This window comes from Mesoplodon densirostris, chromosome 2 (assembly GCF_025265405.1).
Source record: "Mesoplodon densirostris isolate mMesDen1 chromosome 2, mMesDen1 primary haplotype, whole genome shotgun sequence".
Classification (NCBI taxonomy): domain Eukaryota; kingdom Metazoa; phylum Chordata; class Mammalia; order Artiodactyla; family Ziphiidae; genus Mesoplodon; species Mesoplodon densirostris.
In genome coordinates, this window is record NC_082662.1 from 171,215,964 (window position 1) to 171,241,724 (window position 25,761).

General features: G+C 48.7%; 1 protein-coding gene across 2 annotated transcripts in view; it reads right to left on the minus strand.

Moving 5' to 3' along the window:
* The window catches only part of CNIH3 (cornichon family AMPA receptor auxiliary protein 3), a 111,486-nt gene that overhangs the window by 2,934 nt on the left and 82,791 nt on the right, over nt 1-25,761 (minus strand). For both annotated transcript variants that reach the window (XM_060088638.1, XM_060088637.1), the window contains 2 exons: nt 5,526-5,638; nt 1,234-1,377 (listed from right to left, as the gene is read on the minus strand). In XM_060088638.1, coding sequence (XP_059944621.1) covers nt 1,234-1,377; nt 5,526-5,638 — 257 coding nt within the window. The remainder of the gene's footprint in view (nt 1-1,233; nt 1,378-5,525; nt 5,639-25,761) is intronic.

Genomic DNA, 25,761 nt, shown 5'->3' on the forward strand with positions numbered 1-25,761 from the left:
ATGCTTAGCCCCAAAATCCTGAATCAGCAGATCTAAGCCCAGGAATCTGCACTGTTAAGAAGCACACCCCCCTCACCCCCTGATTCTGATGCAGGAGGTCCAAAGACCACACTTCGATAAAGACTTTTCTAGAGGTTTCCTAAGACAGCCAGCAGTTAAGAGCTCAATCTTTGGGATAGGACCTGAGAGGGACTTCTCACTGTGTCACTCTGAGCTGTGACCATGGGAAAATGATCTCATGTCTCAGACGAGGTTTCCTCGTTGTTAACATGCCGATAATGATAGCCTTTAGCTCATACACTGAGCAATACATATCGAGCTCTTTGCTCGAAGAATGGCTCGTTTTTAAATGCTGGATAAATGCAGCTGCTTCCCATGCTGCCCCAGCCTAACCTGAACCCTGAGGCAGCCTTGGAGTCTAACATCCCCAGCCTCCTCTTCCTCACCCGGCTACTGGCCACCCGGCCACTTTGGAGACAGTGCTGGGGTACCTGGAGATAGCATGGTCTGGTGCAGGTAGCGACAGGAGAGCAAGGTGACAGGTGAGACACCCCAGAGATGAGCCCAAAGAGGAACAGGAAGGAGGAGAGACATTTTCAGAAAAGACACTGTCTGGGGTATCAAACCACGAGACAGTCTGTTTATAGCTATCTGCTTAGTTAGGATGTCCTGAATAAAGAGGTGAAAAGAGGGGAGATTCCTGAAACAGAATTACAAACCCAGCATGTTTTATTTCATTAGAATGGTGTTACATAATATTAGGAGAATTGTAAGCATAAGCGCTTAATGGCCCAACATGCCCATTTGTGAAGCACTGACTGCCACGGGGGGTCTCTGTTGTGGTCCCCGAGACTGCTTTCACACAGACTAGGGGGCAACGAGGCTATGTATCTGGGGCCACAGGTGACCTGAGTGCCTGAGCTGTGGAGTTGTTGGGGGGCAGGGCGCCCCATGCATGGGGAAGGTGTCACCAAGTGGACCTCACCAATAATCTCCTAAGAGGGGTTGGCACACTGTGTGCTCACCGTGTAGCCCAAAGGATGTTCCTGCCAGCCAGCAAGGCCCCCAACAGGACCTTCCGCCCCTCCCACTTCTTTACACAGAAGCTCTTTCTCCTGAACCAGTTAGGTGGCTGGCAGCATCCTCGACAGGCTGGGACTCCCACCTGCCAAAGCCGGAAATTTTCTCCATTTGCTGCAGGAGTCAAACCCACCAGGAGGGGCAGAAACTCACCAGTAAAGGTAGTAGAAGAAGGAGAGGAGATAGAAGGCCAGCTTACACCAGGCCTCCTTCTGACAGTAACTCAAGGTGTCTGCGTTCATGACCACCGGCGGGTCGTAGGCTAATTCGGAGCTATCTGCCGGACAGTGGAAGTACCTGCAGAGAAAGAGTGCACGGCATCATCGGCTCTGAGGCTTGGACAGGACCTCTGAAGTCGTCTGGGCTGAGTCCCCTGATGCCAGACTTCCAATCCGAGGAACCTCTGCTAAGCAGCTGTCTGCCTTCGGCCAGAATCACTGCCCAAATTACAGCCCAGGCACTGCTAGAAAGTGGCTCAGCCACTGTCTTCTAGCAGGTAGTAACGCCCAAATACTCAGATCCACCAGTATCAGGTACACCTCACACACAGCTGCTCTGACAGAAGGAAAACGTGTCCCCTGGTGGTACCTGGGAGATACCAGGAAGAGCCTCCTTTCTCCAGGGATGTGGGCTGGTGGGGTGAGGGGGTAGCGGAGGGAGGTCCACCATGTGTATGGATCTGGGTTGCCAGTAGGGCACAGGAGCAGGTTGATGTCAGTTGCATATCCGCTGCCTGGTGTCCCTGTACCGGAGCTCTACCATGAACATTAATTATTTGGATTAAACATTAATTACTTTTGGGTTATCCTACTCCCAGACCCCCTTTTAGAATCCTGAATACTCCGGGAGGGACATTATATTCCCACTTGAGTGTGGAGTAATTTACAGGTAATTTTCTTCTTGATGGAAGGACCCAGAACAGCAAACAGAATATTGGCCATCGCGGGGAGAGAGCGGCCCCCGAGGGAAACTGGGTAAACCAAAGGGCAGTGGGAGGAGAGAGGTGAACGCAGACTTCGCCTTCTTCAAAACATCACCTCAGCTCAACGCAAACCGGCCTTGCTCCCGGAAGGAGAGAAACTCTCCCACTGCGCTGTGTGAGACCTTGGGAAGTGGTCAGGCAGGAGGCAAGTCCTGTCCCTGAGGCTGTCCCTCTGGCCCTCACCAGATGGCTGCCCCCAGGGCCTCAGCCAGGGCCTCATTCAAAGCCGGAGAACAAAGCGCAGCTGAAATCGCGCAGCGGGCTGTTCTTTTTGTCAGTCTGGTAATGGAATCAGGAGGCCGGGTGCCAATGAGTGGCTCCTGTGAGGTTCTGGGACAGGCCGTGGTCCTCGAGTGACAGCGGGGACCAGACGAGTGGTCTGACGGGCTTAATCACATCGGCTTTGAAGAGCATCTCTGTAACGTAGCCACTCACAGAGCTGGTATTTCAGTTCCCTCTTCATCTGCTTCAAAGGACTGCACTGACATTATCTGTCATCCACGCTATGCAGAGAGGAAATCGCAAGCCAGATTCAATGACATCTGCCAGCTCACAGCCCTCCAGGCCACTCATCTCTCTTCTGCCCAGGAGCAGATTTCACAACCTATTTGCTTTTGCTGCGGCCTTGTTCCCAGGAGGCCTCAATAAGTGGAGGAAGGGGTGACAGGGTGGCTGAGTGGCCCAGTGGACAGAGCCAGGGCCCTGAGGCCCACCCGTCACCAGACTGAGATTCCTCAGGTCAACTGTTAACCTCTCTAAGCCTCAACTTTCTCATCTGCAATATGGGACTGAAACTGCCTACTCCAAAGGGCTGTTGTGACAATTGTGTGAGGTGATGGGTCCAAAAAAATCTCAAAGAACAGGTACTGAACAAAAGTTCTGCGGTTCTACTTGTATTTAAGCAAACTGGGAGCTAGGGCAGAGGGGGCTTTATCTGCACTAGAAACATCGCTCGGCTGGACCTTTGGAAACGAGGGGGAAGCAGAAATGAAATAGAGGGGTTTCAAGGACTCTGATTTTTATTTTTTCTTTTCTTTTTTTTTTTTTTTTGTGGCCACACCGCGCAGCATTCAGACCAGGGATTGAACCCGCGCCCCCTGCAGTAGAAGCGCAGAGTCTTAACCACTGGACCCCCAGGGAAATCAGGACTCTTATTTTTTAAAGGACACCTGCCCTCCTCACTCCTTTTTCTTTCATTTTCTGAGTACTCAACGAATTGCCAGAACTAGGCTAGACCCTGTCAGGGATTCAAAAAAGGAAGACAAGCTCCTACTGGCAAGGAGACTGCAGTCACTCCCTTCTTTTACATGGAAACGTTCCAAGTTTAAGGACACAGCTGGCTCTCCTGCCCTCCCTTTTGGAGGAGTGATAGCCCTAAGAAGCAGTGTACCAATCAAAGTTTTGTAAATTAACCACATTTCTGATACCTTGGATTGACAGCACACTATCTGAAGGACCTGGGATAAATTTGTTTTAGAAGGAGAAGAGCCAGCCCCTAGGTGACAAGGACATGGCCTGCAATTCATAGAGGTGGCCCTGCCATATCCCAGCTGAGTGATTCTGGGCCATGACGTAACCTCTGTGAGCCTTCGTAACCTGTGTGTAAAACAGGGAGGGGCAACCCCAAAGCATCCGTTTGCTGTGGATACCAGAGGAGGTAGGCATGGAAAGTCTCTGAGTGGGTAGGCAATACATTTCAGCAGCATTATGCTGCTATGTGACTTCTCTCTAAATTCAGATTTTAGTAGGTTACCTTTACATAGAAGGACTTTGTTATGTAACTGAATCGGCTTATTTCCTCCCCCAACCTGCGTCCTGCTCTTGGTCACCTCCCAGCCACCCAGCCTAGACACTCCCTCTCCCTCACCTCCTGCATCCAATTACTGGCCAAGGCATGTCCAGTTTACCGCTCCAAACCCTCTCCTTCTCTCTGCATTCCAACTTCCAACTTCAAGCCTCCAGTCTCTCCACCTGGAATTTCATCAGAACTTCCTAACTGGATTTCGTCCTCAAAATTTCACCCTCCAACCCAGCCTTCCCACGGCTGTCAGGGTCACCTTCCTAAAAATCGGATCAGGCGCTGCCACTTTCCTCCTCAAAACTTCTGAGAGGTATCCCTCTCCTACAGAATAAATTAACTCCAACTTTCTATCAAATCATTTCAGACCCTGATCCCCAGCTGTCAACCCCATCTCTGCTCCCTTCTATCTGAGAACCACACATCCAAGCACACTGAGCAATCACTGTTCCCCAGACACACCAGGTGCTTTCTTACATCTGAGCAGGCTAGTCCCTTAACCTCGAATGTGCTTTTCCAGATCCCCCAGGGTCACACTTCCATTTCTCTACACTCCTACCTATGTTCCTTATATATCTGGTAAGAATCTATTTCCCTCTACCACTAGGGTATATGTTCCTTGGGGGTAACGATTATATTTTACATTCATCTTGGAAGCCCCCATAATGTCTGGCATGTAGTATGTGTTCCATATGTTTGCTAAATGAAGGGGTGAATGTTCTAGATGTGACTAAATACAGGCTACATTGTACGCTGTAATGACAATGATTAAATGTTTGGGGGTCGAGGGGAAAGTGTGGTTACCTTATCTGCACATCTGCATTCTAGACTACTTTCGTATTCCCCCTCCCTGCCTCCTATACACCCACACGGTGACTCTCTTTTACCTAAATCACGTGATCTGATGCACGGTCTTAGCAGGGAAGAGATTTAAAATCAGAACAGTCCTAGAAAATCCAGCCCATATGGTAGGTGGGCTATTTTTATTAAGATATAATTCATCTGTCAAAAAAATTCACCTTTTAAAAGTATACAATTCAGCAGTTTTTCGTATATTCATAAGAGTTGTACAACCACCACCAGTATCTAATCTCAGAACATTTTCATCCCTTTCAAAAGAAAACAGTGTAGTCGCACCTCACTCCCTCTCCCTTCCAGCCCCTAGCAATCACCAATCTACTTTCTGTCTCTATAGATTTGCCTATTCTGGACATTGCATATAAATGGCCTTTTGTGACTGGCTTCTTTCACTTGTAATTTGTTCAGGCTTCACCCATGTTGTAGTGTGTATCAATACTTTATTGCTTTTTGTTACCCGATAAGACTCCATCGAAAGGATATACCACATTGTGTTTATCCATTCATCTTCTGACGAACATTTGGGTTGTTTCTACTCTACGGCTATTGTGAATAATGCTCTAGCTGCCTTTAACGCTGATCTGTGAGAGTTGAGGCTGTGGTTAGTGGAACCTACAGGAAGGGCCTTCCCTTACTGAATTATTGTCTGAGAACAGCTTGCAAAGAAGGCTTTGAGGAAAGGGTCACCAAGGGAAGGGATGAGAGGAGGGCACTAAGTGGCTGGTCCATCTGGGGGGACATCGTCTCTGGAGGGCAGGCTGACCAAGCAGAAAAGGGAAAGGACAGGGCAGTCCCAAGCAGACTTACCTCCAGAAGTGATAGAAAAGTAGAGGGACATTCAGCCCCAGGGTGAGCCACTCCTGAGCACACAGGAACATGATGCAGAAGAGGCTGTGGATGGAGTATTCTGGCAGCACCAGCTGAAGAGGGAGCAGAGACACAGGCCTGCGTTAGAGGGAGGAAAAGTCACTCCTGCATCTATAGCGGCTGACGTCCGCCTGCCTGGACACTTCCTCTGACATGCTGGTGACACAGAGGTCCTCCCTGCAGCATCCCAGAGTCACTGCCCCTGGACCGTGACCCGTTTCTGGTAAGTTCTCCTCTTTAAGGTACCGGAGCCAGTTAATATATATATTCATTATGTGTATATACATATTCATATATATATGGGGGGATAGCCTCTGTGTGTCATTTAGACCAGCGGTCCTCAACCTTTTTGGCACCAGGGACCAGTTTCATGGAAGACAATTTTCCATGGGGGCATGGTTCAGGCGCTAATGCGAGCGCTGGGGAACGCTGGGGAGTGGCAGATGAAGCTTCCGCTCACTCGCCCGCTGCTCACCTCCTGCTGTGTGGCCCGGTTCCTAACAGGCCGCGGACCAGTACTGGTTTAGACCACGATGAATGCTTCGCTCCGTCTAGCAAATTCTAACCATCCTTCAAGGACCATCTCAAACAGCACTTTCTAATGGAAGCTCGGCCCACACTACCCCACCTCACGTCACCCCACCCTGCAGCCCCACAGCATGCCTTCCGACCCTCACTCAGGGGGACTTTCCATAACGTGTCCACGATGGAGTCATTACCTTCTTTCCTACCCCTCGACACACACAGATCTACCCCACTAGTCTATGAGCCGTCTTGGCCAAGCTCTATTCTTTTCTCATCTCCACTTGCAAAGTGCTTTTTTGTACTTAGCAGAGACTGAACAAGTATTTGATAAAATGAATTGAACTGACCAAGTGCCTATGTTTGGAGCATGGTTGGCTGGCATTAGGGATGCAGCCTGTGGTCACAAACCAAGATTTCTCTGGATGGGAAACAAACTGCCTTGAACTCTCCTATTTGGGGAAAGAACATGACTTTGGTCTCATTCATCTCTCACTTTAGTCAGATGAGCTAACCGCCCCAGATGGGAAATACAGTGGGGGACACACATTTGGAATAAATACATGCAGAGGCACAGGTGTTAAGAAATACATTTTCTAACTAAGTGGCATCTTCTTCATTCTCAAGTCTAGTGAAGAATGAATTGCATTGACCCGCCTCTTAGAATTCTCGAGCAATAACCTGGAATCAACGTACAAGAGCCAGAGATCCAGAGGCAGTGGCCTCAGTGGGTGAACCGGCACAGCTAGCCCCTGTGAGCCTCAACGACCTGGTGGGAGGGGGTACGTCCCATCATTTCTCCTCACAGGACCTTGCAGCCATCCTTTCCAACCCCATCTGCGGCCAGCCAAGACACCACCTGACCTCCTCCCGTTCGAAGAGAAAGCCCCCTTTCTCAGCCTGCCAGCCCCAGGGGGTAGTGGCTGTGACCTCTACTATGCATGTCTCTACATTTTTTAATCATTGATTTCAGCCACTTAGGCCGAGGTAATTAACATGTTAAGACACAGCCACCCCAGGCCTGGATCATCCCCGTCTCACAAATCTCTGACTGATTACAGTTTGGATCTCAGGTCCCTCTATTCAGCACCACTGTTTCTTCTCTCTTCGAGGCTTGATTTATAGCGGAAGCTGTAGCCTGCTGAGCAGGGAGGATTTGTCACTGTCACCACACTGAGGAAAACTGATTAAGGGAGGCCAGCTGGGTCCAGAGGTGCCCCACCTACTGGGGGTGGGATCAAAGCTGCAGAATCCATGCTGCTCTTCGGGGTGGCTTCTCCCCAGATGCCCCTTCCTGTCACTGAGCAGCATCCTTGCGGGTGGGAGGGCGAGGGTGCCCTTTACGTCCACACAGTGTTTCTCTCCCGCTTCCCCAGGCAGTCCCTGTCGCAATGGCTTCCCCAGGCAGTCCCTGTCGCAATGGCAGGGGAGATCTATGGACCCAGTGAATGGGCCAGGCCATGAGCACCAGCCTTGACCGGCGGGCATTACCACTGCCCTCCACACACTTCCCGTATCCGTTGTCGGGAAGGTGGGGCCAAAGGGCTGTGAGCAGAAACGGCTGGAGCATTTACCAGCCAATGCAAAGTGCTCCAGGCTCTCTCTCTCTCTGCCCTCTGACACAGCAAAACGCACTTAGGCTGGAGGGTCCTCCAGCACCCTGAAGCCGTAAGTGAGGAGAAGCGCGCTGGGGCAGCCAGTGATGGACACCAAACATGAACAAGAAAGAAACTGGTGGGGTGTTTTTGGGGTTTTTTTTGGCTGCCCCACGGGACATGCGGGATCTTAGTTCCCCGACCAGGGATCGAACCCGTGCCCCCTGCCATGGAAGCGCGGAGCCCTGACCACTGGACCGCGTTCTAAGCTACTGAGATTTGGGAGTTGTTTCTTAACCACAGCGTGATTTAACCCATCGTGTGTGGTACAAAATGAGTAATCAGTGAGAAAAGCAAAGTGGTAATCATCCCTCTTTCTCCTTCCCCCGATCAGCCAGCCCGCCCTTCCTTTCACAAGCACTGGGCATGCTGAGGCAGGGGCTGCATGACCACCAGGCGGGCATAATGCTTATTCATTCGTGTGGGCAGTTGGACTAGCTGTCCCCTCCCAACCTTGCTCATCTCAGTTATACAAAGACCGCCCCTGAATCTCCCCGGCCAACCACAGAAAGGCTGAGGGGAGCACTGCCCGCCCGCCCTCCATCCTGAGTCATCCCCTCACACTGTGGAACACTGTTTCCTTCATAAGACAAGCTGTTGGAATGGTGTCAATCTCATTCTCTCATACAACAGAGGGACTGTTTCACGCAGGCCACAGTCTATTGAATTCCCGTGTCTTATTATGCCCTGCTTCACAGAGTTATAAATACTAAATAAGTGGTCTCAATACAGGTATTGTGGGGTTGCTGAAAAGACTGCAATTCACTCCAACCAGGGGGGCTCACAGAAGGTTTTGCGATCAAGGCGGAATCCAGGGAACTTGAAAGGATGAGTAAAACCTAATCATGCGAGGAAGCCAGAGGTCAGCATTCCAGGAAGAGGAACCGTGAGAACAAAAGCAGAGAGGTGACAGTCACCACCTGGGCGGGTTCTGCACAAGCCCATCTAAAATGGCCACTTACTCGTCATTTAATGGATTAACGCCAGGCCTGATGTGGGTCAAGTTCTGGGTAAATGTTCATTTTATTCCCCTCCTGCTGGGACCCAGCCTTCTCATCCCCTGGTGCTGGAGCCTTTGTGTGTCACCATCATAAACTGAGGGGTGGGGGCCTGTCACGAGAGTATGATGACAACACAGCCTCCTCCCACTATCCCCTGCCCTGACGTACGCAGAAGTCCAATGTCAGGTGAAGCTCTCAGCGCACGCTAGCAAAGCTCAGACACTTGTCAGTGAAGACTTCAAAGATTTCACCCACTCCCCCGCTTCTTCCATCACTTCTAAGAGGATGGATGTGGCATCTGGGAAGGATCGCCTGTCCTGACTTCCTGCCCAGATTCTCGTCCTCAATTTTCATTTCCTGGCAGTCATTTCCATCCCAATAGTCCACAACCACCATGTGCTGAAAACTCACTCTCCTCCCAACACCTGTAACCTGTATCTCCTAAATTTCCGATTTCTGCTAATAATAGCCATCTCTGGTTTCTCTGTCTCATCCACTTCCTCACCCGTCTGTTTCCAAATCTTGTCATTTCTTCTTCACAGCCACCTGGATCTGTTTTTCCTTTTTTATTTCTACAGCCCCTTACTGGTCTGGGCCCCTGCACATCCTCCCAAGGCGGTGCAGGAAACTTCTAGCAGGTTTCTGTCCCTGGACACTGCTCCCGCTGTCCAACAGAGCAGCTACCTCTTCTCCTCTGTAAGTGCCACATTCAGCTCCGCTCTAAGCTTTCATCCACAGCCTTGTTTTCCCAGAAATTTTATTTTATTTGTATTAAAAATATTTTATTTCTACTTATGCATCATCTCATTCATTCATGTATCCATTCATTCTCCGGCTTTAGCCCCCAGGTGATTTGCAGCTGACTGGTAAGCTTTTCCTATGATGGGAGAATACTATAATAATGTATCAATGTCTTATTTCATTGCTGTGGAGGAGAGGGGTATCAGGAGGCAAGAGAAGAAGCTCTTCTAACCCCCAGAGGGAGAGGAAAGAGAGAGGGGATGCTTGGAGTGGAAGCAAAGGAATAAAGCTCCCTGGGGGAGAGTGGGGATTCCCTAAGACTGGGGAGGAGGGGGCGGTGAAGGCGGAGAAGTGGTGGCCAGCACCCTGGTGCTGGAGATGTGCTCCTGGCTCCCACCATGCAGCCTGAGGCGGGCAGGATTTCTGAGGGGCTGGTATAAGCATGGCTGGGACCAAACACCCTAAAAGTCAAGCCACAGAAGCCTAGGGGTAGGTTCCGGGGCTGAGTGTAGCTTGAAGGGAGTGGCAGCTGTGAGACCCAGAGATTCCACCCATCTCTCCGTGAACCCTGTTGACTCAGACAACAAGCTTTTCTGCTGTGATCACATTGGGCTAAAAATATTAGCCCACTATCTCAAAGTGTTACATAAATTCTTACCAGTTACATAACGATCGACTGTGTGATATTGAGAAAAGCAGCTAACCACGTTGAGCCTTATTTATCTCATCTGTAGATGCCAACATTTACAACCTACCAGCAAGGGTGCTAGAAGGGACACAGGGTGTCCCCTGACAGTGCTCTCAAAGGGGAAGAAGCATCAAAGAAAGGAAGATGCGGTTATCGCGATGAATGCGATCATTGTAACTGTTAACAATCACATATGAGCTAGTTACCATTCTCAGGACTTGTCACTCTTACCCTGAAAGTCAGTGAAATGGCCCAGAACCAAATCTGGTTTCCCGATTCTCCATCCGGTCTCCTCTGACCGCCCCCCCCCCACCCCGATTAAACCAGGCTTCCAGCTTTTCCAAGTGGAAAGAAAAACCAAGGGTCATTTAACAGCCTGCCTCTCAAACCATAAAAACCCCAATCCCTGCCTGTCTTCAAACAACAATAACCCAGTTCCCTTCGTTGTATTGTCCTGTATTGTTGTATCTGTCCTAAGGTTTATCTGCCCAGGAGCCGGTGAATATGAAAAAGATGAAAAAGATAATGTCTCTTTCATTTGATTTCCCAGCCCACACCAAACTGGCCCTAAAACAGAGGAACCCTTCTGGGATGAGCAGGGCGGAGGCAATCTTCTCAGAAATGTCCAGCATGGACAGCCGTTCTCTATTTGTCCCCAAATGAACAACGGTGCACATGACTCGCATCGGGAGGAGACAGCGGGAAGGAAGGACAGGATGGCAGCTTGGGAACCTGGGATTTTGCTAAATGGAAGACTGTGAGAAAAGCATCCAAGCGCTACCAGGAAACCTTATTCTGTCTGAGTCCCTTGCTAGAAGGCCACTTTCTCTTTAATTGCTCTGGGTAAAGCTCTCCTACAGAGGGCGCGGCCTCACAGCAGGCAGGCAAGAGCCTGCACCAGCCTGGGGGTTGGGAGGGCAGGCCAGCCCTCCAGGGGCAAGGCTCCCTGCAGCCTCTGGTCCCTCCGGCTAAGAGCTGGCACCCCGACCTCAGATGGCATGACTAAGCGGGAACACCAGTTGGGCCGACTAGAGTGTTGCCTATTTGATGATGCTGGTATGTTAAACTGTTTGACCTCCTGGATTTTGCACAGTGCTTATCCAATATTTTAAAGGGGAGAGCGGATGACTCTGGTACATACTCAACAGAGAATCATCTAGTCTAGAATTGTAATTTAAAAAGTCACCATAATGCTTTGTGACCGCCTGGAGGGGTGGGGTAGGGAGGGTGGGAGGGAGGGAGACGCAAGAGGGAGGAGATATGGGAACATATGTGTATGCAAAACTGATTCACTTTGTTATAAAGCAGAAACTGACACACCATTGTAAAGCAATTATACTCCAATAAAGTTGTAAAAAAAAATGTCACCATAAAATTGGGGGAGGGGAGGGCAGGATAAATTAGGAGTTTGAGATTAATAGATACACACTACTCTATATAAAATAAACAACAAGGACCTACTGTAGTGCACAGGGAACTATATTCAGTATCTTGTAATAATCTATAATGGAAAAAATCTGGAAAAAAAAATATGAATCACTTTGCTGTACACCGGAAACTAACACAACACTGTAAGAAAAAAAAAAGAAAACAAAGGTCACCGTAAATTAGTCTGATGTGTGCTGACTGTATGCACACCAGGAACTGCGGACCTGGTTCTGTGACCTTCACTGCCAGCACTTCTCCTACATGCCTGGGCCAAGTATTGTTTCGACCTTGTCTTGGTCAGGATCAGAGCCTCATGGCTGATCGCAGGAGACTGAGCCAGGCCTCAGGGGAAATCAGTCACCGATCATGTTCCCCACAGGCCTGTTACCCAGAAACACAGGGGCAAGAGGGGGCGACAGCAAGGGAAGGAGATCCTGCCTGAGTGACCCAGGACGTGGAAACAGGAGCATTTTCCTTCCGGCCTGCAGAGGCCAGGAGTTCGGTGAGGGCACAGAGGTGGGGCGGGGAGCCATGGAGTGCTGCTTCCAGCCCCAGGGGGCTTCCTCTGCAGGCCTCCCATGTCCAACCCCATGGGGACCCCTGGCTTCTTCCCCCTCTCTCCACCCATCCTCCCTGAGCACGTTTAATCCACGCTGAGGAAGCTTCTGCAGCTTTCTTGACACACACAGGGGCTCACTCTGCATGCGGAGAAGGCAACGGAGAGAGGAAAAGGCCCAGGGAGAGAAGGTGCAGGGCAAGGCCGTACCCCCGCTGCCCACTGCTCCTGGCCACCTAGAACGAGGAGGGCCCAGTTCTCAGCTCGGCCCAGAGGCCCCCGTTGGGACTTGGCTGTGCACTGACGTGCTGCAGACCCCGGCCCAGCCACCGTGGACCGCTCTGACTCCCCGGCTCCCTGTCCAGACTCCCAGGAACCGCCTGACCCTTCCTGTCCTAACTGCTCCTCGGGGACCAGCTTCCACTCTGACCGACTCTCATGGGCTCCAGCACCCCTAGTCCCCCTGCCATTTCCCGTGGGCCCTCACCACCAGCTGTGCTGGGTGCCGGGGACACGGAAGGAAAAGCGTGCATGCACAACAGCATGAGGAAGGGGCTCCCTCCAGTCAAGTTCACAAGGGTCTCAGTTTCGCTTCTGGAGGAGAAGGAAACTGGGACAAGAAGTAACAGCACGGGTTTTGCTCGCTGCTCTACCGCCCTGGCACTCCCACTGGCCCCCCTCCTCCAGCCCGTGTCTTTAAGCCTCACCATCATCCAGCAGTGATTCCCAATCGTTACGGTACTTCCGAATCACCCGGGAGTCTTGCTAAAACACAGATGGCTGGGCCCTTCACCCAGTTTCAGATTCAGTAGGTCTGGGTGGGGCCTAAGAATCTGCCTTTCTAACCAGTTCCCAGGTGAAGTACTGAGCACCTTGTGCCTCCAGGTGTGGTCCCAGGACCGGCATCGCTAGCATCACCCAGGAGCTTGTTGGAAATACAGAATTTAGGCTCCATCCCAGACCGCTGAATCAGAACCTGGTGGGTTTTAACAAAATCCCCAGGTGATTTATATGCACCTTAAAGTTTGAGAAATGACTGCTCAGCACTGAATCCCCAAAGAGGATCCTCCAGCCCCCTGTAGCAGAACTGCCTGGGGCACTTGGTTTAAAATGCAGATTTCTGGGTGCCATACCCATCTGCTACAGATAAACTCTGTAGCCAGGAGGAGTATGCATTGTTCAGAAGCATCCCAGGTGATTTTGTTAAATATTTGAGCTGAGATTCATAGACCAAACACACAGGGCAGAGGCTTCCATTCTGAAGACCCAGGATCCCAGTGCCCCAGCAGGGCTGTGACAGTCTTGCACTCAGAGAGCACTGCTCACTCACTACTGCTCACGGACTTGAGTCTGGGCAGGTAGCATAGGCAGATAAGGGCAGTAATGTTTGGCTCCTGGCTCTCCAAGCCACCACCATGTGGAAGAACACCCATGAAGCTCCCTTAGAACCCATGGCCATGGTCTCTGATCTTGAAGGGCTGGCCTTGGCATCTTCCAGGGATGGAGGTCATCTCTCCAGCACCCTTCCACCTCCAGAACCTCGCAGCCTCTAGTTTCTGTCATCTCCTGCCCGTCCTCGGCAGGTCACCTCTCCCCTTCACTGTCACAGGCTCCTTCTGCCTGTCTCTGGCCTTCCCTGTGTCTCAGTGGACCTTCTAAACCTGGAAGGTGACTGGTTCATTTTAGGACCAAATCTTTGGGGTTCCAGCCCTGCCCTGTCCTGCCCATACCTCCCAGTCTGCCTTTATCACCATTTTCATGCAGCTTCAAGACACACTTGAATTTCAAAAGCCTCTCTGCCAGTTTCCTCACATACTTGTAAAATTACTGAACTGAGAGCCCACTCAGGGAGGAGGTGAGAATAAAAGCACTCTCTCAAGCAATGCCATATTTTTAAAGGGACAAAATTCTCCTACAACTAGCGGGCACTTCAAAGACATCTTAAGTTAACACTTGGAGCTACCCACTCCTTTCTTCCTTTCTCTAAGCCAGGGATGAGGGAAGTAGGAATTGTCATGTTCAGAATACAGGAAGTGATTAGGCAAAAGTTCAGATTGTTTGAGAGGAGAAAGACTAACAGAAGGGAAAGTTCTAGAATGCGAAGAGCAGAAGGATAAGTGATTAACAAGCTTTCCAGTGCCGAAGAGCCCCACTTATGCACTCAGTCAGCAAATATTTATTATAAGCCCTTACTAGGCAGTGAATGCAAAGCAGCCTAGCCGGGGGAGACGGCCATGTAAATGACCACGGAAACCATGGCTTCTACAGCACAACAAAATGGGAGCCGACGTAAAGAGCTAGATTCAAGCGACACGAGGCAGGGAGAAAGGAAAGAAGAAACCATCCACTCTGAATGAGGAAATGAAGGAGGGTTCCTTGGAGGAGAATGACCTCTGAGTTGAGATTTAGAGGATAAGCTGTATGGGGGAAAGCAGAATACCCAAGCTGGGGGCCTCCCCAAGGACACTCGGCATCATCCTTCATGGAGGTGTCTGAGATAGTCACTTTTTTCCTTGTGTCCTAGAAAAACACCGCTTCCAAATCTTCCACAGAAATGACCTTGAGATCAAAAATCCCTTCTACCAGCCCCTTCTTAAGCCTGTAAGATTTCCAGAGAACAGTCATGACAATCTGTTTTTTTTTTTTTTTTTAGTCATGACGATTTTACCCGACCAGGGAAGACCACAGTGACAGGAAGGAGGCCAAGGCCAGAAACAAGTCATCTCCTGCCCAAGTGGAAAGCTCTCTGCACAGTGGATGACAGTTAGTCTCGACATTGGACTCACATTCATAGAGTTCACCAGTGAACTTAGGCACAGCTGCTGGCTCTGCCCTCCCCTCTCCAGCCCATCCCACCCACACCACCGTCCCGGCCCAACTTGAAGGGAAGGAGTTCAACTCTTGTAGGGAACAAAGGGTCCCCAAACCCCAGGGCCACACCTTCCTAACTCCCTGCCCTCCTAGAGTGGTGTTTTCCATGTAAGGCTTCTGTTGCCACATCATTTATGTAACAGGCACCTGCTGTTTGCAGCAAAGGGAGTTTTTCTCATTGCCCCACAGATCTTCCCTTATTAGAGCAAACTGAGCAGGAGCCTGGGTCTTGAGCATCACCATACCAGGATAAAAACAGATGATTATCCTACTTAACAGCTATTAAGTGGTGTTAGTTACCTGTTACTTTCAGCAAGTTAGAGAAAATTTACTCAAAACAAGCAAAAAAGGGTAAATTGAATGAGAAAACAAGTATTGGCATCCGGGGAAGGAGAGCAAACTGTCATCATCACCATCAATTAATATTAACTGAGGGAGTGGCATCAAGATGGCGGAGTAGAAAGACCTTGAGCTCACCTCCTCCCATGGGCATGCCAAAATTTCAACTCCTTAAAGAGCAACTCTCTGTGAGAACAACCTGAGGACGAGCAGAAAAGATTTTCCACAACCAAAGATATAAAGAAGGAGCCATAACAAGATGGGTAGGAGGAGCGCAGACATGATACAGGCAGGACCCAGGACCCACACCCTCAGGTTGGAAACCCACAAACAAGACGAATATCACAACCAAAAAGCTTGTCCCCAAGGAGCGAGAGGTCCAAGCCTGCTTCCCAGCCCAGGAGTCCCACACTGGGAAGACAAGTCCCTAGAACACCTGGCTTTGAAAGTAAGCCAGGCGTGTGTTCAGAAAAGCCAGAGGGCTATAGGAAACAGAAACTCCACTCTTAAAGGGCATGTGCAAAACCTCTCATGCTCCAAGTTCCAGAACAGAGGCAGTAATTTGACAGACACCTGGGTCAGACCCACTTGCTGATCTTAGAGAGTCTCCTAGAAAGGCAGGAGGTAACTGGGATTCCCCCTGAGGATGGAGAAACTGGCGGCAGCTATTTTGGGGATCTTGTTCTACCACATTGGTGCCAGCACTGGCAAGTACCATTCTGGAATCCTCTCTCTAGCTTATTAGCTCTGGGGCCTTGTCCTACCTACTAGTGGGCCTGAGCAGTCATGCACAACCTGGCTACACAGCCAGCCAGGTCGGGAGCCACTCCCACCTATCAGCGTGCCCACGGCAGTCAGCCTGCCACAACAGAAGGGTGCATGCAGCCTACATAGGGCAATACCCCTGGAGCACCTAGATCTGGTGGCCAGAGGGGAGCATGTGATAGGCCCCATAGGACATCTCCTACATAAGGCAACATCTCCAAGATTGGGAGACATAAGAATACATAGAAATACACACAGAGAATTAGGTAAAATGAGGAGACAAAAGAGTATGTTCCAAATGAAGGAATAAGACAAAACCTCAGAAAAAGAATTAAATAAAGTGGAGATAAGGAACCTATCCAGTAAAGAGTTCAAGGTAATGATTATAAAGATGCTCACTGAACTTGGGAGAAGAATGGATGAAGACAGTGAGAATTTCAACAAAGAGTTATTAGAAAAATAACCAATCAGATCTGAAGAATACAATAAATGAAATGAAAAATACATTAGAAGGAACCAAAAGTAGATTAGAAAACACAAAGGAACAGATCATTGATCAGGAGGACAGATTAGTTGAAATCCCACAAGCTGAACAGAAAAAAAGAAAAGAGGATTTAAAAACATGAGGATAGCTTAAGAGACCTCTGGGACAATATCAAGCATACTAACATTCACATTATAGGGGTCCCAGAAGAAGAAGAGAGAGAGAGGGAGGGGCAGAAAAACCTATTTAAAGAAATAATAGCAGAAAACTTCCAAACCTGAGAAAGGAAACAGACATCCAGGTACAGGAAACACAGAGAGTCCCAAACAAGATGAAACCCAAAAGGTCTACACCAAGAAACATTGTAATTAAAATGGCAAAAATTAAAGATAAAGATAGAATCTTAAAGGCAACAAGAGAAACGCAACTAGCTACATACAAGGAAACTCCCATAAGACTATCAGCTGACTTTTCAGCAGAAACTTGGCAAGCCAGAAGGGAGTGGCACAATATGTTCAAAGTGATGTAAGGGAAAAACCTACAACTAAGAATACTCTACCAGGCAAGGCGTTCATTTGGATTTAAAAGAGAGATAAGGAGTTTTATAGATAAGCAAAGCTAAAAGCATTCATCACACCAACCCAGCCTTACAAGAATGTTAAAGGGACTTCTCTAAGTGGGAAAAAAAAGGGGGCACAACCAGAAATAAGAAAATTATTAGTAGCCAAAAAGATCTTTTTGAAATGTAAATTCTTTTGATCTTTTGGAAATGTAAAATCATGTCAGTTCTTTGCTCAACCCTCCCATTGCTCCTAGAATAAAACCCAAACTCCTTACAATGACCTCTAAGGGCCTACATGATCTGGCCTCTGTGCCCTTCTGACCTCACACCCACCATGGCTCCCTTGCTCACCCTACTCCAGTGGCATCTGCCCCTTTGTTGTTCCTGATGCCCTGCCTGTCTGTTCCCACCTCAGGGCCTTCGTGTGTGCTGTTACCTCTGACTGGAGAGGCCCTCCCCAGACATTCTCACATCTGTCTCCACCTCATCATTCAGGAATCTACTCTAGGTCACCTCCTCACATGAGCCCTCCCTCTCCATCCGACATGGTTCTCTCCTTATTTGCTTTAGTTTCTTCATGGCACTTATCATCATTTCCTGAAAATACACCAATTATGCACTTGTTTACTTGTTTGTTGTCTGTTTTCCACACTAGACTGTTCCATGAGGGCAGCCTGTCTTGTTCACAACTTTATTCACAATGCCTAGAACAATGGCTGGCACACAGGGCAATTTTTTGTTGAGTTTATAAATAAACTACTCTTTTCCCCACACAAACAAAGCTATCACCAACATCAAGTTAATTTTTGAGTACGAAAAACCGTAAGAGCCATCTCAGTAGACTAAAAAATAGTGTCAGTTCAACACTAATTTAGCAAGCCTCAGGTTCAGTGGGTCTGGCGCCAGTTTAGTATTTGTTTGTCGCATATCCACAGACTGTAGCCCCAGCCCTGGCTGGTCCCTTACAGATGTGTACAACTGGTCATGAAGGGCTTGAGCAAAGGAGAATCAGTGCAAATTCAAACTTGGTTCAACTCTCTGAGCTCTAAGCACCCAAGGTGCTGGGTTAAATATGGCAGGAGGCCCAGCAATGAGTAAGACCCAAAGAGCTTACAATAGACAAGGAGAGATACGTTGAACACCTAAGTGACTATAAACTCCAAAGCAGAAGGTGGGGACAAGCAAAATGGAAGTATAAGCATAGTAGGTTCAAAGGAGGAAGGAAATAGATTTGCCAACACCGGCCCTTGCTAGGATAAGCAGTGCTATGGAATGAACGTGCCCCCCAAAATTCAGATGTTGAAGCCTAGTCTCTAATGTGATGATATTTGGAGGTGGGGTCTATGGGAGGTAATTAGGTCATGAGGGTGGAGCCCCCATGAACGGGATTAGTGCCTTTATAAGAAGAGACATGAGAGAGATGATCTCTCTCTCTCTGCCATGTGAGGATATAGCAAGAAGATGGCCATCTGCAAACCAAGAAGAAAGCCCTCACTAGACCGCTACAACACTGCCACCTTCATCTCAGACTTCCCAGTTAGCAATAAATCTCTGTTGTTTCAGCCACCCAGTCTATGGAAGTTTTGTTATAGCAGCCCGAGCATATTAAGATGCACACACATGCACAGTGAGTGCCTCAGGGTGGCCTCCTCCTACTTTTCCCCTCTGTCAGGGCACAGGTGTGAAGCAGCAGAATGGGCTGGCCAGTGTTATGAGAAAGCGACAAAAGGCCACCTGTCACCTGTCCCCAGCTATTGTCCAGAACCCTCTGCTGTTCCTGAGGTCCCCACTCCAGGCTCCCATCAGGGGCTCCCATCAGTCCTTTCGATAGATGTAGGAGCTCCAATGGGGCCCAACAAGAAGCTGCACTAGATTGTTGCAAGAACACAACATTTCCCCACCTTTCTCATCTCCATTTCTCATCATTCTCACCTCTGGGCAGCCAAGAAATAGCAGAGAAGGGCAGGAGAGGATGGAAAGACAGATCCCACTTGAGGACCTCACTCCTTGCCCCACAGCTCCTTCTGCTCCATGGAGTGCCTCTCAGTTCCCTTCTAGGCTCCTTGAAACCTCCTTCCAAAGTTCTCAGTCTACTTTATAAACCCACAAGTCTACATACTGTACTCCATTCTTTCCCCAAATCTCCATCCCTGCTTCTAATCCCCAAAATCTTGTACTCTATGCATCTGCCCCCAACATCCACTCCCAGAGCTAACTTGTCCTTTGAGAAGCCAAGGCTACAGTAGGGAGAGTTGGCTTCTGTGATTCCCAAGCAAACACTCAGACACATATTCATTGTATTTATTCACTCACTCATTCACCCAACATTCATTATATACCAGGTCCTATACGCTGTGAGGGTTATAGAAAAAGGGGATAAGACATCACCCCTGTCTGTATGGAGCTTATGTCCTAGTGAGGAAAACACGTACTGTTATGAAGAAGAATGTGATAAAATGGGTGGCAAAACAGATGGTTGAAGGTCTGGGGGTCTGGAATTCTGGGAAGGCTGCCCTGAAGAGGAAGAGTCATCCTCTGGCCTCATCCTTTCTTTGCAGTGGTCCAGGCAAGAGAGAGTGGTGGTTAGGTCAGGATGGGTGCAGAGGGGATGGAGTCACATTGATAGATTTGAAAAATACTTAGGAGGCTCGATCTGTAGAACTTAGTAATTGATGAGATGAGAGGTGAGTATGAGGGAGAGGCGGAATCAAGGATCACTCTCAGAAATCTTCAACAGCTAGATCGTGGATTCATGGAGATGAGTGGCATTGGAAGAGGAAGTGTTTTGTGGGGGGGTGGGTGGAAGATAAGGGCTCAGGATTGGCCAGGATTTGAGGTGTCTGTAGGAGAGTTGGGTGTAGAGAACTGGTCCTCAGAAGAGGGATTTAGAGGTTATAGAAACATTGATGGTAAATGAAATTCAGATTGCCTGGTAGGAGAAAGCAGAGTGAGATGAGATCAAGAACAAAGTCCAGGATGAAGTCCTTGGGTTCACCAATATTCAAGGGGTGAGCACAGAAAGAAGAGCAGATGGAGAAGGCTAAGAAAGGGCAACCAGACAGGCAGGACAAGAGGACACAGGGTCAGGAAAGCCAGGGGATCTTGGTGGTTAAAGATGGAAAGAGAAATGGACAGCCAAACACTGCTGGGGGAGATGAACATCACAGGAGGGAAAGACGCCCATCGGATTCGGGGACAGGGAAGTGACTGCCACTTCGTTCACTTTTGGGAGAAGTGTGGCTGTGAAAAGGAGGCTGGTAAAGGGCAGTAGCTGGACAGGCCTATGGGAATAAGGGCTTTTTTTGTTTGTCTTTGGGAAGGTACATGAGATAAACACAACTTTATGTGGAGACAAAGTTCTACAGGAATAGTGGTCCTATCCCTCACCATATAGGTGACATGAATCTCTGGATTGGCCTAAAGACTGAACAACAGGTGGAAAAGGGGTTTTTAAATCAAACAATCAACTTTCAGGTGTATTTCTGGAAGGCAAACAATCCATTTATAAGTTGGGGACAGCCCGTGCTTCTCCTGTGCCCCCGCAGCTCTCGGGGACAGTGTTGGCAGGTGTCCTAGAGTTAGGTGTTCAATGATAACTCATCAATGAGTGCATGAATGGAATGACCTGTAGGTCCCATTAATCACTTCTCCCTGGAATTTTGATGTGGACCTTTTTTCATTTTTTTTTCACGGTATGTGGGCCTCTCACTGTTGTGGCCTCTCCCGTTGCGGAGCACAGGCTCCAGACACGCAGGCTCAGCGGCCACGGCTCACGGGCCCAGCGGCATGTGGGATCTTCCCAGACCGGGGCACGAACCCATGTCCCCTGCATCGGCAGGTGGACTCTCAACCACTGCGCCACCAGGGAAGCCCTCTCCCTGGAATTTTAATCGTGGTCCGCTCGTTCATTCCATCCACCCATTCAACAGATATGATTCAGGGCCTAGCATGTACCAGGGCCTGGGCTAGGCAGCCTTATACCACTTCACAGAGTAAAGATGCGGGAGACACAGCAAGTCCTTCAGAACATGTCTTCCTGCCACCGGAGAAGTGCAAAGCATGCAGCTCTTCACACTCCTTGCAAAGTGAGGGTCCACAGTGTGTGTTTACCTCCGTGCAAAGAGCAAAGGAGATGGGCCAGTACACATCTCCTCTTGATCCCTCAGTATCTTTCACATTTTCCCTGGTGCCATGTAAGAAGTCTGTCTCAATAAGATTATTCTCAGTGAGTTTAAGGAGTGAGGGGGTCTTATGAATGTGGATATTTCTGTGAAGCTGTTCAGACAGAGAACTCTGGAAATGTTTGACTGAAATATAAGGGCTACTGGTGTCATCCTGTCTGTGACTCCCAAGCTGGTTTCTGAAGGCTGCTTTAATTTCAGGGAGCTGAGGCCTTGTAGAGGCTGCTTAGAATATACATTAATGCTATGTGTTTCAGAAAAATTAAAAATTACACTGAAACAGGAGGATCAAAAGTCAGATCAAAGTACTAAAACAGACAGATTTAATACTGGGTAATAAATAGCACATGCTTTTCTCCTTTCTCCCAATAAAGCCAACTATATGCATATATGTTGGTTGATAATAATAACAGCTAATGTTTATTCAGCCCTAACCACTCTGTTAAGTGTTTACTGCCTTATCTCATGTCTTCCTTGCAACAAGCTCTAAAGTAGGTGCTTTCATGATCCTCATTTTACAGAGCAGGAAACTGAAACTCAGAGAAGTCATAGTAACTTGCCCAAGGTCATTTGGCCCTGACTCAACCAGGACTACTGAGTGTGGACTCACAGAAGTAAACCCCTGGACACATGCAAGCCTTTGCAGGGATTTGGGATTTGGAGGACTTTTATTCCCCACCTGGCAGGGTGCCTCCATCCCCTCTCTGCCTGGGAAAGAGAAGGTACATGTGGGAGTGGAGATCACAGCACCAAGCCGCCTTTGAGAAGGCAAAAATCCTAGTGAAGCAGATTAAAGCTCTGGGCATCTCCCCAGCAGGTCTACCATTTGAGTTACATGAATCTATGACTCTGGAAGTTAGGTATTTGTCACTATGGCAGAGACAAGAGAAGGAGAGACTACCCCGAGGATTTTGGTCCCAGCTCTAAAAGGGGGCAAAAACTTGACACACCCCCATAGAGCAACAGCTCCTAGCAATGTACACAGTACTCCTCCAGGTAGAATGTCTCACAAAGGAGCAGCATATCATGGTAAGAACATCCCTTCCTGTCAAGGGATGGATTGGAATATGTTCCATTGACCCACCTCTGCCCTGGCTCCCACTTTGACTCAATGGCATGTTCATTTGCTGCAGAGAAGCTCCTGTCCACCAGCCCACTGTCTCTAAAAATGCAGGTGTTACTAGACCCTGTAAAGTATGTATATCCTCCAAATGACCCGATTTCTATTCCCATAGCAGTCCCTATGGCCTACAGAGAGGGAATGGGGGAGTTTCCCGCTGATGCTTGGTATACAGATGCCTGGAAACAGGAACAAACCACACCAGCCAATGGGCTGAACTCAGAGCCGTTTGGCTGGTGATAACTCATGAGCCCAGGCTGTTAACCCTTTACACTGACAGTTGGGCTGTTCTAAAGGAATTAATCCTGTGGCTTAGACAATGGGAAGTCAGGGGATGGGTGATCATAAATAAACCCTTGTGGGGTCAGGGTACATGGAAAGACATGTGGGTTCATCTGCTAGAGCCTGAGGCAGTCTTCACTCATCCATGCCTCAGCTCAGAAGGTGCTGATACCCCCGGCAACCAGGAAGCTGATGCCCTAGCTCAGGTACGGGCCCTAGCAACTGACTCTCCAGTATATACAGAAGATAGGATACATAGAAAGAGCAGCTACCACAGCACCTGGGTGGGATGACACATTACCAAGAATGCTAGGCTGCCCTTGAAATACAGTGACTTGGTTAATGCAGTAACAGCAGGCCCTGTGTATTCAAAACTATACCCAAGGCAACTGCCCAAGGAGTCTGGGACCATCCACAAAGTTCCCAACCAGTGAGGGACTGGCACATTGATTATATTGGCCACCTCCCTCTGAGCAAACATTTTAAGCAGGCCTTGGTTTGTGTAGACATTGCATCTGGCTTAACCCAAGCTTTTCCCTGTTGCCATGCCAACCAGGCTACCACCATTAAGGGATTAAAGAAACTGAGTACCATGTATGGATACCCTCATCACTCAGACAGTGATCAGGGGTCACACTTCAAAGGTCATGATATGCAAGACTGGACAGAAGAACATGACATTAAACGGAGGTTCCATCTCCCCTATAATCCACAAGCAGCAGGATTAAGAGAAAGATAATATGAAATAGTAAAGCAGCAGATAAAATTCCTAACAAGTAAAATGATCTTGGCCAGGCAGACTAAAGTACTGTTCCAGGATTTAATGGATTTGAATGATCAACCAGTAGAGCCTGTTACCACCTACACCAGACTGGGGGCACCTCCCAATGCACCCAACACTATAAAGGTGTGGAAATGATAAGAAACAGCCATTGTCCCAACTCTGACCATGTATCAACCTGCTGTGCTGCTCAGAACCCCAAGCCCCATCGCGCCTACTGGAATTTGCAGTGGGATATACCACCAGGATGGGTGAGTTACCTGGCCCCCTCCCCCGGGGTAAGGGAAAACGACTCAGTCTCTGGTGGGACCCTATTGTCCTGCTGCAAGCTGGGTCTGTTAAAACACACTGTAGCTGGAGTGGAACATGTACCATTGGAAGAGGGAGAAGGTGGGGGTCCTAGCCTGGCACACCCCGGCCCCCAATCCATCTCTCGGGCCTGGCAGTGCTGTCCTCCCTCCTCCAGCTGACATGGATGGTACGTTCGACCAGCTCAAGTCCTAAAACTGCCAGCCCCCCTCTCCTCAAGGCCAGATGGACACATTCTGCTCTCCACTGGTACAATCATTTGGCCGCCATCTTTGTCCTCTCCATTGGCCTGGAGGACATTTTCACAAACACAGAAGCCCTTACAAAATTCACCCAGCAAGCTTCAAATGATTTAAGCCAACAAAGCCTACCCTTACTGAACACTGAAACGTCTCTAATGAGAAAAGCTGTCCTCCAGAAGAGTATGGCCTTGGACGTTATGTCTTAAGGAGGCACCCGTGCCATTTTCCAAACAGAATGTAGTATGTTCATACCTGATGAGTCTGCCAATGTGTCATCTTTATTAAATCCCATAAAGGCACAGATGAATGCTCCGAGTGACCCGACCCCCAGCCTAGGGGACTTCCTAAATCAATGATTCAGATCATAGGGCCGTCAGGGAGGGGGAAAATTTCCGCCTCTACCCTTCTTGAGTTCTTGTGGCTGGACTAATAATAAAATTGACACAAAACAGATTAACAGGAGAAAAAGAAACAAATTTTAATTCATCTGCATGGAGGTCTTACAGAAATGGGACCTAAGACGTGGCCAGGGGCAGGCAGTTTTTATACTTTTTAGACAAAGAAACAATAGATTTGTGAGGCATTGACAGGACAAAGAAATTAAGCTTTGGGCGCTTAATTAGTGAAGAATCTAAACAGTCTGGTCTTGGGGTAGTAAATGAAAGTAGTAACAAGGTATGCTTACCTGGCTTCTCAGCCCCCAATTCCCTATCTCTGGTGATAAGGGTGACCTTCTACATCCTGATGCAGGGAGTACACCTTTCACATGAGAGACTATTTACTGCTTTTCAGGGAAACAGAGAGAAGGGTGACATTGTCCCTTTTGCATCAACCATTTCTTAAATAACTTTAATTCAACATAATCAATATGCCATTGAGGCATAGTTTGGGGTGGCCTGCCCTAAGCTCCAACAGGGCTCTTGATGAAAAAATAATTGTTACTTACTTTAGGAATCATTACCTTAATCTGTGTTTTCTCTTGCATGTGTCTAGACTGTGGCATCCGTTTTCAATGCAGCCAGCCAGCCTCCAAACGAGCACTTCCGTGCTGAGGAAACCCCTTGCTGACCACTCAGGGCACATTATGGAAGGGAGACATATAAGATTGTAATGGCCGGTCATGAAGGATGAAGTGTTGGAGGAGGTCATCCAGAGGACGCGATTGCTGGCTGATCCTTGATGGGGGGCCCAGGGAATCAAAGGCTCCTCACCCCCTCCCCTGTCCTTGGAATATACACTCTGTCTACTGTTCTCACAGTGGGACCTGTTCCAAGGACATATCCTTGAGAGTGGGGTGTTACTGAGACCCTGTGGCCTGAATACATGACTAACCCAGTTAAGGCCTCTATATAAACTTTTAAGATTCTGGGGGGGCGGGTGTGGAGATTTGCTCATTTTGCTGGCACCCAAAAAAACTTTGTAGCTAAGCGCCCTTGCTTATTAAACCTGCCACCTACCAGTCTGGAGTGGTCTGCCTTTTTCTTCGGTCTCTCCCTGCCCTCCATATACAGGGGACAGTGTATGAACCAACACACAATGAACAAGCAAAACAAGGTGAGAGCTGTGATGTCCACCATACTGCTTGGAACTGTGCAAAGACTTCATCATGACAATCAAAAACCACACGTGCTTCTCAGCAGTGACCTGTT